General features: G+C 48.9%; 1 protein-coding gene across 1 annotated transcript in view; it reads left to right on the top strand.

The window, feature by feature from the left end:
* The window catches only part of LOC144754042 (H-2 class I histocompatibility antigen, alpha chain-like), a 150,252-nt gene that overhangs the window by 117,508 nt on the left and 17,959 nt on the right, over window positions 1-14,785 (top strand). Inside the window, exon 3 of the mRNA XM_078641554.1 lies at window positions 6,834-6,944. Within this exon, the coding sequence (XP_078497680.1) occupies window positions 6,834-6,944 (111 nt within the window). The remainder of the gene's footprint in view (window positions 1-6,833; window positions 6,945-14,785) is intronic.

Below are 14,785 nucleotides of genomic sequence, written 5' to 3'. Positions count from 1 at the left end.
TGCACCCCTGCAAAAAGCTAAAGAGCCACCCCAACCTGCAGTGTGCCTGTCGCCCAAGAACCCCTATTCTACACAAAGACCCCGGAGGAGGAAAGGTCTCCGTTCCATCCACCCCCCGACCTCAGCAAGAACAAAAATAACAAACGAAAAGACAGAATGATCACAATGTAGAGGGACGCCGGCCAACACTCCCGAGAATGTATTCAAAATAAGACATAAGAGCCGAACAGTTAGATCTCCACACCACCTTCGGCACCGCCAGGGTGAGCGGCGGAGTCTGTCTCAGGAGGACGGTCAGGCAATGAGTCCAGCCAGTCATTAACAGCATCTGGCCGATCAAAGAAAAGGGTACGTTCATTGTATTCAACCCGGAGTCTAGTGGGAAAGAGCATGGCGTAACGTAGGCCCCGATCCCGGAGACGTTTCTTGGCACCACGAAACTCCATACGTTGTCTCTGAACCTGTTGGGAAAAGTCCGGGTAAAAGTTCACCGTAGCGTTCTCAAAGGCCACCGGGCCCTTCACCCGCGAGGCCTGCAGGATAGCGTCCCGGTCTCTATAATGAAAAAGCTTCGCTACAATGGGTCTCGGCGGGGCTCCCGGCTTGACTTTGCCCCCTGGAACACGATGTGCACGTTCCACCGTGAAAAATTTTGTGAGACCAGAAGGGGCCAAATGGTTCAAGACCAGATCCTCAACCAGGAGATCCACCGAGTGGGGTTCAGGGTTTTCCGGTACACCAACCAGGCGAACATTGCAGCGACGCGCCCTATTTTCAAAGTCCTCCAGGCGACGGGTCATGAAGTCGTTCCCCCGACGGAGATTTCCAATCTCAGTTTGGAGCTCCGAGACGTCATTCGTAAGGCTAGAGGATTTAATATCCAGTGATTGTACCCTCTCATTCGTCTTGCCGAGATCAGCACGAATCAGATTCACCTCAATAGCCACGGTGTCAAGTTTGTGGGCCAAGGCCTCGTACTGTAGGCCGATGGATTCTCTCACACCCGAGATGGCGCCCATGATATCCTGTAAGGAGGGCTCTGCCGATTCTTCCAAAATTCGTTCGGACGCAATACTAGAACCAGGCAGGGCAGCTCCGGGGGACCCCTTAGAATGGGTATAACGGTCCATGACATTCGATTGAACTGGAGCTCCGCGCAGAGGTGTTTTCGTCTTGCGCGTCTCTCTGTCCCCTCTGCCCGCCATTTTGAAGATGCGTCACAGGACGAGCCACCAGGTTCGACGGGCCCGACACCCAAAGTACAGGATCAAAAGTACATAAAAAGGGGGCACAACTCGGGTAGAGGTCGCCAAACCAGCAAATAGGTCACATGAAAGCCCAACAGCCGATCTGCCTCCAAGTCTCAGTCGCAACACGACATCCACAGCCGTGGCCCAAGTCGGAACAGAATCGAAACCGAAACCTAGGAAGGGGGGACCCACAAGGCCAGATCTCCTGCCGTTGTTGTTCAATTGCAGGACGGCTACAGTACCGCACCCCGTCCCGGGCGCACCTCAAGGGCGGAGCCCAAAAGTTCAGAGCACCATAACTCAGGAATACGAGATCCAAATCGATTCCTGAAAAGTGCCAGGGTAATCAGCCAAGCGTCCCCTACACGAATTCTTGCAAGAAATCAGGATTCAGCCAGGATAAAATGTCGGGAGCGGCGAGGGTCCAGAGAGCACTGTGCTCAAGCGGCCATCTCGGATGCCCGCCAAGCTCCTCCCTCCGACCTTGAGGAACCTTGGTCCTAACCCCCAAAGCTCACCCTCGTGAGTCGAATACTTATCTCCAAAACCGATAACCATTGTTTTCCAGTAGGAATCCATCTTAAAAGATTTTAGGCCCAAAATTGTTTTAAGTGTTGAACTGTCAATATATGGAGAAAAGTGAACTCAATTGCAAAGTATAAAAAATCATAATTATCTTGTATGTAGGGATCCTAGGCTGGGCGTATCTAGGCATACCATCCCTAGTATTCAAAGTAACTGAAAGCTAATCTGAAAGTACTTATGTATGATGAAAACTGCATTTAAAAGTGATACAAACCTGTAACATTTGCAATTTCAAGCACAACTGCATTACCTTGAACAGACTTGCATTCTGAAAGTATATATTACTCTCCTGTGGCAAGTCCTGCTTGGTTCTAAAATAAAACATAAGTATACCTTTTTTATATTTACCTAATTGATCTGGATTCTGTCTTCGAGTGTGTGTATCAGTCCTTGACTGAGTGAATACAATAAATGCTTAATACATCCCTCTGGATAAGCCTAACTGCTCTCCCACACGACCACTAAGAGAGCTGTTACTACTTACTTAATTTAGCCTCTGCTATACCTCTGGGGGCTCCCTGGGCTCCGTGCACACTATACCTCATTTTAGTATAGTGTATACAGAGTCAGCTTCCTACTCACGGGCATAGATTATGGCGTACATTGACCTTGCATTTATTGGTATTGCCGTTGTCGGGCTTGCACATATCATGGTGTACCTTGACATCGTATTTACCCATCCTAACAGACTGCGGTGTGATAGTAGTGTCCCTGGGAGGCTACAAAGCAGTGAGTATACCATGGATTGCGGTGTGATAGTAGTGTCCCTTGGAAGGCTACAAAGCAGTGAGTTTACCGTGGACTGCGGTGTGATAGTAGTGTCCCTGGAAGGCTACAAAGCAGTGAGTATACCGTGGACTGCGGTGTGATAGTAGTGTCCCTGGAAGGCTGCAAAGCAGTGAGTATACCGTGGACTGTGGTGTGATAGTGTCCCTGGAAGGCTACAAAGCAGTGAGTATACCGTGGACTGCAGTGTGATAGTAGTGTCCCTGTAAGGATACAAAGCAGTGAGTATTCCGTGGACTGTGGTGTGATAGTAGTGTCCCCTGGGAGGCTACAAAGCAGTGAGTATACCGTGGACTGTGGTGTGATAGTAGTGTCCCCTGGGAGGCTACAAAGCAGTGAGTATACCGTGGACTGTGGTGTGATAGTAGTGTCCCCTGGAAGGCTACAAAGCAGTGAGTATACCGTGGACTGCGGTGTGATAGTAGTGTCCCTGGAAGGCTACAAAGCAGTGAGTATACCATGGACTGCGTGTGATAGTAGTGTCCCTGGAAGGTTGCAAAGCAGTGAGTATACCGTGGACTGCGGTGTGATAGTAGTGTCCCTGGGAGGCTACAAAGCAGTTAGTATACCGTGGACTGCGGTGTGATAGTAGTGTCCCTGGAAGGATACAAAGCAGTTAGTATACCGTGGATTGCGGTGTGATAGTAGTGTCCCTGGAGGCTACAAAGCAGTGAGTATACCGTGGACTGCGGTGTGATAGTAGTGTCCCTGGAAGGCTACAAAGCAGTGAGTATACCGTGGACTGTGGTGTGATAGTAGTGTCCCTGGAAGGCTACAAAGCAGTGAGTATACCATGGACTGAGGTGTGATAGTAGTGTCCCTGGAAGGTTACAAAGCAGTGAGTATACCGTGGACTGCGGTGTGATAGTAGTGTCCCTGGAAGGATACAAAGCAGTGAGTATACTGTGGATTGTGGTGTGATAGTAGTGTCCCTGGAAGGCTACAAAGCAGTGAGTATACTGTGGACTGTGGTGTGATAGTAGTGTCCCTGGAAGGCTACAAAGCAGTGAGTATACCGTGGACTGCGGTGTGATAGTAGTGTCCCTGGAAGGTTACAAAGCAGTTAGTATACCGTGGACTGTGATGTGATAGTAGTGTCCCTGGAAGGCTACAAAGCAGTGAGTATACCGTGGACTATGGTGTGATAGTAGTGTCCCCTGGGAGGCTACAAAGCAGTGAGTATACCGTGGACTGTGGTGTGATAGTAGTGTCCCCTGGGAGGCTACAAAGCAGTGAGTATACCGTGGACTGTGGTGTGATAGTAGTGTCCCCTGGAAGGCTACAAAGCAGTGAGTATACCGTGGACTGTGGTGTGATAGTAGTGTCCCTGGAAGGCTACAAAGCAGTGAGTATACCGTGGACTATGGTGTGATAGTAGTGTCCCCTGGGAGGCTACAAAGCAGTGAGTATACCGTGGACTGTGGTGTGATAGTAGTGTCCCCTGGGAGGCTATAAAGCAGTGAGTATACCGTGGACTATGGTGTGATAGTAGTGTCCCCTGGGAGGCTACGAAGCAGTGAGTATACCGTGGACTGTGGTGTGATAGTAGTGTCCCCTGGGAGGCTACAAAGCAGTGAGTATACCGTGGACAGTGGTGTGATAGTAGTGTCCCTGGAAGGCTACAAAGCAGTGTGTATACCGTGGACTGCGGTGTTATAGTAGTGTCCCTGGAGGCTACAAAGCAGTGAGTATACCATGGACTGTGGTGTGATAGTAGTGTCCCTGGAAGGCTACAAAGCAGTGAGTATACCGTGGACTGTGGTGTGATAGTAGTGTCCCTGGAAGGATACAAAGCAGTGAGTATACCGTGGACTGCGTGTGATAGTAGTGTCCCTGGAGGCTACAAAGCAGTGAGTATACCGTGGACTGTGGTGTGATAGTAGTGTCCCTGGAAGGCTACAAAGCAGTGAGTATACCGTGGACTGCAGTGTGATAGTAGTGTCCCTGGAAGGATACAAAGCAGTGAGTTTAGCGTGGACTGCGGTGTGATAGTAGTGTCCCTGGAAGGCTACAAAGCAGTGAGTTTACCATGGACTGCGTGTGATAGTAGTGTCCCTGGAAGGCTACAAAGCAGTGAGTATACCGTGGACTGCATGTGATAGTAGTGTCCCTGGAAGGTTGCAAAGCAGTGAGTATACCGTGGACCGCGGTGTGATAGTAGTGTCCCTGGGAGGCTATAAAGCAGTGAGTATACCATGGATTGCGGTGTGATAGTAGTGTCCCTGGAAGGCTACAAAGCAGTGAGTATACCATGGATTGCGGTGTGATAGTAGTGTCCCTGGAGGGCTACAAAGCAGTGAGTATACCGTGGACTGCGGTGTGATAGTAGTGTCCCTGGGAGGCTATAAAGCAGTGAGTATACCATGGATTGCGGTGTGATAGTAGTGTCCCTGGAAGGATACAAAGCAGTGAGTATACCGTGGACTGCAGTGTGATAGTAGTGTCCCTGGAAGGCTACAAAGCCGTGAGTATACCGTGGACTGCAGTGTGATAGTAGTGTCCCTGGAAGGCTACAAAGCCGTGAGTATACCGTGGACTGCGGTGTGATAGTAGTGTCCCTGGAAGGTTACAAAGCAGTTAGTATACCGTGGACTGCGGTGTGATAGTAGTGTCCCTGCGAGGCTACAAAGCAGTGAGTATACCATGGATTGCGGTGTGATAGTAGTGTCCCTGGAAGGATACAAAGCAGTGAGTATACTGTGGACTGCGGTGTGATAGTAGTGTCCCTGGAAGGTTACAAAGCAGTTAGTATACCGTGGACTGCGGTGTGATAGTAGTGTCCCTGGAGGCTACAAAGCAGTGAGTATACCGTGGACTGTGGTGTGATAGTAGTGTCCCCTGGGAGGCTACAAAGCAGTGAGTATACCGTGGACTGTGGTGTGATAGTAGTGTCCCTGGAAGGATACAAAGCAGTGACTTTAGCGTGGACTGCGGTGTGATAGTAGTGTCCCTGGAAGGCTACAAAGCAGTGAGTATACCGTGGACTGTGGTGTGATAGTAGTGTCCCTGGAAGGCTACAAAGCAGTGAGTATACCGTGGACTGCGGTGTGATAGTAGTGTCCCTTGGAAGGCTACAAAGCAGTGAGTATACCGTGGACTGCGGTGTGATAGTAGTGTCCCTTGGAAGGTTATAAAGCAGTGAGTATACCGTGGACCGCGGTGTGATAGTAGTGTCCCTGGAAGGCTACAAAGCAGTGAGTATACCGTGGACTGTGGTGTGATAGTAGTGTCCCTGGAAGGCTACAAAGCAGTGAGTATACCGTGGACTGCGGTGTGATAGTAGTGTCCCTGGGAGGCTACAAAGCAGTGAGTTTACCATGGACTGCAGTGTGATAGTAGTGTCCCTGGAAGGCTACAAAGCAGTGAGTATACCGTGGACTGCGGTGTTATAGTAGTGTCCCTGGAAGGCTACAAAGCAGTGAGTATACCATGGATTGCGGTGTGATAGTAGTGTCCCTTGGAAGGCTACAAAGCAGTGAGTTTACCGTGGACTGCGGTGTGATAGTAGTGTCCCTGGAAGGCTGCAAAGCAGTGAGTATACCGTGGACTGCGGTGTGATAGTAGTGTCCCTGGAAGGTTACAAAGCAGTTAGTATACCGTGGACTGCGGTGTGATAGTAGTGTCCCTGGAAGGTTACAAAGCAGTGAGTACACCGTGGACTGCGGTGTGATAGTAGTGTCCCTGGAAGGTTACAAAGCAGTTAGTATACCGTGGACTGCGGTGTGATAGTAGTGTCCCTGGAGGCTACAAAGCAGTGAGTATACCGTGGACTGTGGTGTGATAGTAGTGTCCCTGGAAGGATACAAAGCAGTGAGTTTAGCGTGGACTGCGGTGTGATAGTAGTGTCCCTGGAAGGCTACAAAGCAGTGAGTATACCGTGGACTGTGGTGTGATAGTAGTGTCCCTTCCCTGGGAGGCTACAAAGCAGTGAGTATACCGTGGACTGCAGTGTGATAGTAGTGTACCTGGAAGGCTACAAAGCAGTGAGTATAGCGTGGAGAGATAGGAGTACAGTGCAGAGGATTACAAAGCACTGAGTATACCTTGGGCTGTTGTAGGATCAGATCGCTGTTCCGAGTGCAGGTTTAGCTCTGAATATTTACTCACAGAGATATTCATCCCTGGCAGTTCTTAACGATACCGCATCTTAAATCTCCTCTTTGAAGTGATTTCTGCCCTGTAACTCTGCTCCTGTCCGTCTCTGTCCCACAGAAGAGAAATCTCCAATGGGGGTCATTATCGGAGGCGTCATTGGAGCCCTCGTAGTTCTTGGACTGGTCGCTGCTGTCGTTTGGTTTGTCTACTCGAGGAGAAACATGCAAGGTAAGTTGGTTCTGTTTTATATTGTTAGTGGGAGGTACCATCACTTACTGATTCATGTGTGAGGGTGGAATACCATCTTCTATTTGCAGCGGGGGTGGGGACACATCTGTCTCTGGAGACCTTCCTGCTTTACATTGAGGTGGGTGGAGCAGATATTTCCTTGTCGATGCACAGCTGATGCGGCTCATTGTTGGCACCTCTTCTCTACTCAGTCTCTAAACCATCCCCCCCGCACCCAAAGTATGAACAAATTGTAAAGTTGCTCAGGATTGGTGATTAACTAATCTTCCACCAATGAAAATTGGCCTCAAAGTTTCTGCTGTTCTGAATGGCCGCTTAGCGGAGACACCCTGTGTCTTCCTGGACCAGCTTCCAGTAAGATGTGATGAGCTCCAGGACACTGGACTCTGCTGTGAACGCGTTGCCTCCAGAAAGGTATTTTGTGGGCTGTGGTGTCATAACAGTCCCTGAGAGAGGATACAAAGCACTGTGAGTACTGTGGGCCGTGGTGTGGCACCAGTGCCCTTGTAGGGTAGAAAGCACTGAGTATACAATGGGCTGTGGTATATCAGTGGCTTGAGAGAGGCTACCAAGCACTGAGTATACAATGGGCTGTGGTATATCAGTGAGGCTATCAAGCACTGAGTATACAATAGGCTGTGGTATATCAGTGAGGCTACCAAGCACTGAGTATACAATAGGCTGTGGTATATCAGTGAGGCTACCAAGCACTGAGTATACTATGGGCTGTGGTATATCAGTGGCTTGAGAGAGGCTACCAAGCACTGAGTATACAATGGGCTGAGGTATATCAGTGAGGCTACCAAGCACTGAGTATACAATGGGCTGTGGTATATCAGTGAGGCTGCCAAGCACTGAGTATACTATGGGCTGTGGTATATCAGTGGCTTGAGAGAGGCTACCAAGCACTGAGTATACAATGGGCTGAGGTATATCAGTGAGGCTGCCAAGCACTGAGTATACTATGGGCTGTGGTGTATCAGTGGCTTGAGAGAGGCTACCAAGCACTGAGTATACAATGGGCTGAGGTATATCAGTGAGGCTGCCAAGCACTGAGTATACTATGGGCTGTGGTATATCAGTGGCTTGAGAGAGGCTACCAAGCACTGAGTATACAATGGGCTGTGGTATATCAGTGGCTTGAGTGAGGCTACCAAGCACTGAGTATACAATGGGCTGAGGTATATCAGTGAGGCTGCCAAGCACTGAGTATACTATGGGCTGTGGTATATCAGTGGCTTGAGAGAGGCTACCAAGCACTGAGTATACAATGGGCTGAGGTATATCAGTGCACCCCACCCCAGGGAGTCACCAAGCACTGAGTATACAATGGGCTGAGGTATATCAGTGAGGCTGCCAAGCACTGAGTATACAATGGGCTGTGGTATATCAGTGGCTTGAGAGAGGCTACCAAGCACTGAGTATACAATGGGCTGAGGTATATCAGTGGCTTGAGAGAGGCTACCAAGCACTGAGTATACAATGGGCTGAGGTATATCAGTGCACCCCACCCCAGGGAGTCACCAAGCACTGAGTATACAATGGGCTGAGGTATATCAGTGAGGCTGCCAAGCACTGAGTATACAATGGGCTGTGGTATATCAGTGGCTTGAGAGAGGCTACCAAGCACTGAGTATACAATGGGCTGAGGTATATCAGTGGCTTGAGAGAGGCTACCAAGCACTGAGTATACAATGGGCTGGGGTATATCAGTGAGGCTGCCAAGCACTGAGTATACTATGGGCTGTGGTATATCAGTGGCTTGAGAGAGGCTACCAAGCACTGAGTATACAATGGGCTGTGGTATATCAGTGGCTTGAGAGAGGCTACCAAGCACTTAGTATACAATGGGCTGTGGTATATCAGTGGCTTGAGAGAGGCTACCAAGCACTGAGTATACAATGGGCTGGGGTATATCAGTGAGGCTACCAAGCACGCAGTATACAGTGGGCTGTGTTGAATCAGTGGCCCCAGAGAGTCTCCAAGCTCTGAGTATACCATGGGACGTAGTTGATGTGCTTCCCTTCTTTTCTTGTCAGATGATTCTTAGAGGCAGGTTCAAGTCCTGTGTCTCTGTGAGCTGTGATCCCGGTCCCACAGTTATCCAACATTCTTGCATCTTGGGGCAGGAAACAAATACGTGGACATCATCTGCATTCTGATGGCCGCATCTCATACAGCTGTCTTCTCCGCCACCCTTTATCTTTCAGGAGGTTCTGGTCAGAGGGGCGTCAAAACGTAACATTCCCTTGTTTGCTTCTGTGCCGTCGACTTCAGTTATATTTGAAACTCTCCAGCAGAGACAAACATCTTGGCCCTTGCTTCCGTTGGTGCCTGGTTTATTGAAACTGGCTATGGAACTATTCTTGACACCATCTTCTATAAAATCTGCGCCTTCTAGGCTATAGGAGAAATACCAGCCTCCTGATTCGGATCCTGCCTTCCTCCGACTGGACCCCACCCCGGACTCTGTCATAGTGGTGGCGGCAAGGAAACAGCATACTACAGCCCAACTTCAATGGAGCCACCTGATAAAGAAAGCCGTAAGGTGGATTCGGTGGGGAGAAAAGTTTGCAACACTGCAGCTACATCCATGAAGGCGGCCAGCTCCACTGCTTTGCTGTGCTAGGTATGACCGATCCCTATGGAAGTCGTTAAAAAAATTTGTGGACCTCCTGCCCAGGGACAAGCGGGAAGATTTTCATGAGATATTGAACGAAGGACTGATGGTTTCGAATCCAATCATCAGTGCTGCAGCGGATACTTCACTCCTGTCAGACCACGGGTATTGCCACGGAGTTGCTCCCCAGAGGCATTCCGGGCTTCGTCTTACCTCACTGAAGCTTGAGGCGCAACAGCGCATCTCTAATCTCGGCTCTGACCTTATAGCTTCAGCTAACTCAAACCCTCTCCGTCCCCCGGAAGACATGGCCGATGTACAGGGCTAACCAATCTCTACTTTCACTCCATGAACAACCTGCTAGACAAAATTGCCCCGCTTCAACTGAAAAGAACTTCCTCAAAAGACTCAAAACTGTGGTATGATGGGAGGCTAAATGAAGACGCTCTCTTAGAGTAATTGAACGACGCTGGAGAGCCGCCCCCCCAGCTGACCACCTCAAACTTCTAAGAATCTCCAGAAACGCTTATTTTAGAAAGATCAGAAAGTCTGAATGATTTCTTCAGGTCTCAACTAGACCTAGCCAAGAACTGTCCCAAAAAGCTATTCGATTTTATCAAAGCCCAAACCAAAAGCCTACCAAGTCTCCTCAACGCTAGCCCACTCTCTCGACCCAACTGTGATGAATTTGCCTCCTTCTTCGCCTCTAAGACAGAATCCATTAAATCAGATCTACTCAAGGACCTTCTTTCCATCTCAGACTTGGAAAAGAACTCATCACTGCCCCTGGCTTGTGCCCAAGCTAATGAGCTCCCAATATTTAAACTAAAAAACAATGCAACTTGGTCCCACTTCAACACCTACAGTGAAGACACCATATTAATGACGCAAACCGCGCTGAAACCCTCCAATCATTTCACAGACCCGCTCCCGGCGAATTACCTAAAAGACTTCATTCCTCTCTCACTACCCCTCTGGACCAAGATCATTAATACGTCCCTCCTTCGAGGATCCATCCCAGACATCCTGAAATCAGGTCAGGGTTCGCCTATCCTAAAGAAACCAACAGCTGACCCCTCGGACCCTAATAGCTATCGCCCGATCTCTAACATTCCTATGTTAGCCAAAATCCTGGGAAAATGCGTTAACATTCAGCTGAACAGTCACATTGATCAATTCAACCTGCTTAACCAATTTCAATCAGGCTTCAGAGCAGGTCACAGCACCGAATCAGCCATGACACATGTATTAGACGACGCCCTAAAACTCCTTGATCAAAATGAAGCCTGTCTACTAATCCTACTCGACCTGTCATCAGTGTTTGACACTGTCAAATATGACAACCTGCTTGATCTCTTGAAACACAGAATGGGAATTTCTGGAACTGCATTTAAATGGTTCGTCTCTTTCCTCCATAATAGATCCCAAAGATTCAAGGTCAACCAATCTCTGTCCAACCCCATGCCAGTCACTTTAGGAGTTCTGCAAGGCTCCTCCCTCTCACCCACCCTTTTCAACCTTTTTAAGGAACCACTTACCGATCTGCTCAACCTCGCCAAGATTCACTTCCACATGTATGCAGAAGACACCCAAATCTACATCAAAATCCACTCACTTGATGACATCAAATCGCTCAATTCCACACTACAAAAAACCCAAACATGGTTGGCCAAAAACCATTTGAAACTAAACTCCCTCAAAACGGAATTCCTCTTAATCGCTCCCCCTAACAAAACTCCCACTATCCTGGAGTGGATGAAACACTTAACAGCCCTTAATGGTCAACCTCTCATTGTGGACTCAGCGAAATCGCAAGGGGTAACGCTTGACAGTAACCTAACCATGCAGAAACATATCAGCGACTCAACCAAAGGAGCTAACTTCCACCTGAAGACCCTGCGAAAACTGAAACCCTTTCTGCCCGCATACGATTTCAAACAAGCAGTTCCAGCCCTAGTAATCCCTCGCGTGGAATATAGGGCGGTGACCTGATGCGGCCTCCCAAGGTCATCGACAGCACCGCTAAGAGCCACAATAAACTCAGCTGCAAGACTCATCACAGGCCCTAAGAGAAACTCTCACATATCCCCAGACTTGAGAGCTCTCAACTGGCTACCATTTGAAGCCAGAATCCATCTGAAAATCGCATGTATGACGCACAAGGCCCTCTACCACAACGCCCCACTCTACCTAGCTCAGAAACTAGTGCTCTCTGCGGGCAGCAGAGCCTCCAGGAGTGCCAAGACTCTTCTTCTAAAACCTCAACGATTTGGCAAAAAAAAAAAACTATAACCGATCCTTTTCTGGTATGGCTCCTAGGATCTGGAATGCTGTGCCCAGTCAAACAAGAATGAACTCTTCCTCTGCCTCATCCAAAAAAGAAGTGAAAGCGAGCCTCATGGCTAAATTCACGTGAACTCTATAAATGTTTACTGTTTTGTATTTGTATGCTATTTCTACGCTCCATAGTCGACCTTCCGACAGCTTAGTCTGTACGATTATTAGCTTTGTATTACTTTTTCCACTTATATCGTGTGATGTTATTTCGTTATTTCCATTTATGACTTGTAAAGCGCTCTGTTACTCGCAAGAGTCTTGTTCGTGGTATATAAAACCTTCAAAATAAAAACATTCAGTTACACATTATTCATAAACATTATGTTATGTTATTAGTTTGTAAAGTGCTGCTTACTCCATCCAATTCAGAATGTTCCAGCGCTAAATTCCGAAAGGCCTTATTTATTGCTTAAAGCTCTCCCTGAAAAGACAGGTTTTTAAGGGCTTCCGAAAAGAAACTTCTGAAGGCTCTAGTCTCAGATATACGGGTAATCGGTTCCATTGTTTAGCTGCCAGAAACCTGAAAGAGCTGCCACCATGGTACTTTCTGCAAAATTTAGGGACACTGGACATACCTGTTCCAGCTGATCTGAGGCAACGGTTAGAGCGGTAGGGTAGAATCAAAGGAAGGAGACAACTGGAGCAGTTTACCTGGAGTATCTTGTATATATAGCACATGGCTTTGAAGGCTATCCTCTTCTCAATGGGGAGCCAGTGGAGTTTTACCAAGACTAGCCCCGTAGGGGCACGTCGGAGAGTGTTCAGCAGCATACGAGCTGCCGCCTTTTGCACCCACTGGAGCATTTCAATACTCCTCTTAGAGGCCCCCAAAGAGAGGACATTGCAATAGTCCAGCCTTGATGACACGAGGGCCTGGACTGCTGTTCTTCTCGCAGAATCCGGGATGAGCCCCAAAATCTTCTGAATCATTTTCAGGACCCCTAAGATGTGAGGGACGGGGGTTCAGGGCCCTGGCACTGTCTAGGCGCAAACGGGCTTGCCTTTGGCACGCCAGCGGTGCATCTGCGCAGCTGGTATAATTATTTAGCCCGCCTCCAAAAGAGCGTGGCTATGTTCCGTCAAGACTTGGTGGACAACACAAAGCGGGAAGTGGAGACCCAGCGCTCCTCTTCAGGCAGGGAACCTCCCCTCCCAGATTGAAGGACTGGGACAAGGAAAGTAAATTAAAACAAGAACCAAACTGAAATAGTACGAAAGAAAATCATAAAAGCAATTAAAGCTGGCGGTGAAAGAGCCGACCTAAGATGGCGGCCCCCGGGATGGGATCCAGACACCTCCCTGCTCCTAGTGCACTACAAGGAAAGGGAACCTCTTGCTTCTGCAGCAATCTCACTCTTACCTCTTGTACAGCGCCTTTGATTCCATTCCATATTATTCATACACATCTCCCTTAGCAACATTTAAAGGTATCCCGTTTAATTGCTATCATGAAAGTAGTTATTGTATTATGAATTTCTGTTAGGAAATTGACATCCAGCCTCCATGTGGTGACCTGAGGTGTGGCCTGAGTAGAGCCGTGTTCTAGCAGTGGAGGGGAGTGGTCAGAGCGGTATCTGTTTAGATATTGAGATATTTTTATCTTCCTGCTAACTGGAACATTTACTTGTAAGCCCCTAGTATATGGTACAATATGTACCCAGAGCCTTTAAGTGAAATGCTATCAGTGGAACTGCTGAGAAAAGGGAGGTTTACCTATGCCTCTGATATTATTTCAAACAATTAATGCTTAAACAAGGATGTTCGAGGCATGTGGACTGCTAAATTCATATCTATTGCATAGATCGCCGCCTAGTGTTGGGTCCGGATGATTGCACATTGTTGTCCTGGAAGAGTCTTCGAAGTATCACGAGATAGGTGGCTCCTCCCCTGGACTACAGTGCGCATGGGCATCGACTCCATCCCCAGATTGTTTTTTTCCGCCATTGGGTTCGGATGTGATTTCGACGTCTCCTGTTCGGAATCGATAAAACAACTTCTTTAAGGCCAAAAGGCCTTCGTTGCCTCATCGGTATTATTAGCGTTCGGTCTCGTGTTCATTCCTACTCTTCGAGTCGGATATCTGGAGAGTCGGGTGACTCTTCGGTCATCGAGGCCCTGTCGACGCAGCAAGACCCCGGCGATACTACGATGGAACGGAGTCCGTTCAAGTTCTGCCCCGTGTGCGGTTCAAAGTACCCACACATCGACGTGCATCCTGTATGCAACAAGTGCCTGTCGCCGGACCACAACGAGGCCAACTGTATGGCCTGTTCGCAGTTCAGGTCGAAGAAGACGCTCAAGCTTCGGCGCGTGGCGCGCCTGGAGGCCCAGCGATCGGCGCCGGCACCTGTAAACATCTTCGAAGACCCCGAAGTAGAAGAGCAGGCGCTTCACCTGCAGATCTCACCTACATCGGCGGAGGTCGAGGCCGACTACGGAGAACCCGTCGAGGGCCAGGACCTAGACGAAAACGTTGAGGAGGTAGGGGACGACGAGGAAGCTTATGGGGCCATGGAAGATAGCTCGGAGTATGAGCTATGCCCCGTACGTACAATTACTAAGGCTCAGGTCACGGGATCGCCGCACGGCCTTACCCACGACCCTACACCTCAATCCTTGGCCCCGCCTTCTGGCCCGGCTATGGACACACCAGCGGAGCCTCCATTACTTAAATCGAAACCAAAACTAAAAACATCGGAATCGAAAACAACAAAGATGGCCGACACACCATCGAAACCAAAGACGTCTGCGACACAATCAACGCCGTCGTCTTCGGTGGCATCGAAGCCGAAGAAGGCTGTCGAACAGGGTAAAGTGCCGAAAGGGGTCAAGGAACACAGCTCGAAGAAGGTCGTCGAGCACG

The sequence above is a fragment of the Lissotriton helveticus genome, chromosome 5_1, assembly GCF_964261635.1.
Source record: "Lissotriton helveticus chromosome 5_1, aLisHel1.1, whole genome shotgun sequence".
Classification (NCBI taxonomy): Eukaryota; Metazoa; Chordata; class Amphibia; order Caudata; family Salamandridae; genus Lissotriton; species Lissotriton helveticus.
Note: the sequence above shows the minus strand (reverse complement) of the source record. Positions and strands in the feature narration are given on the sequence as shown.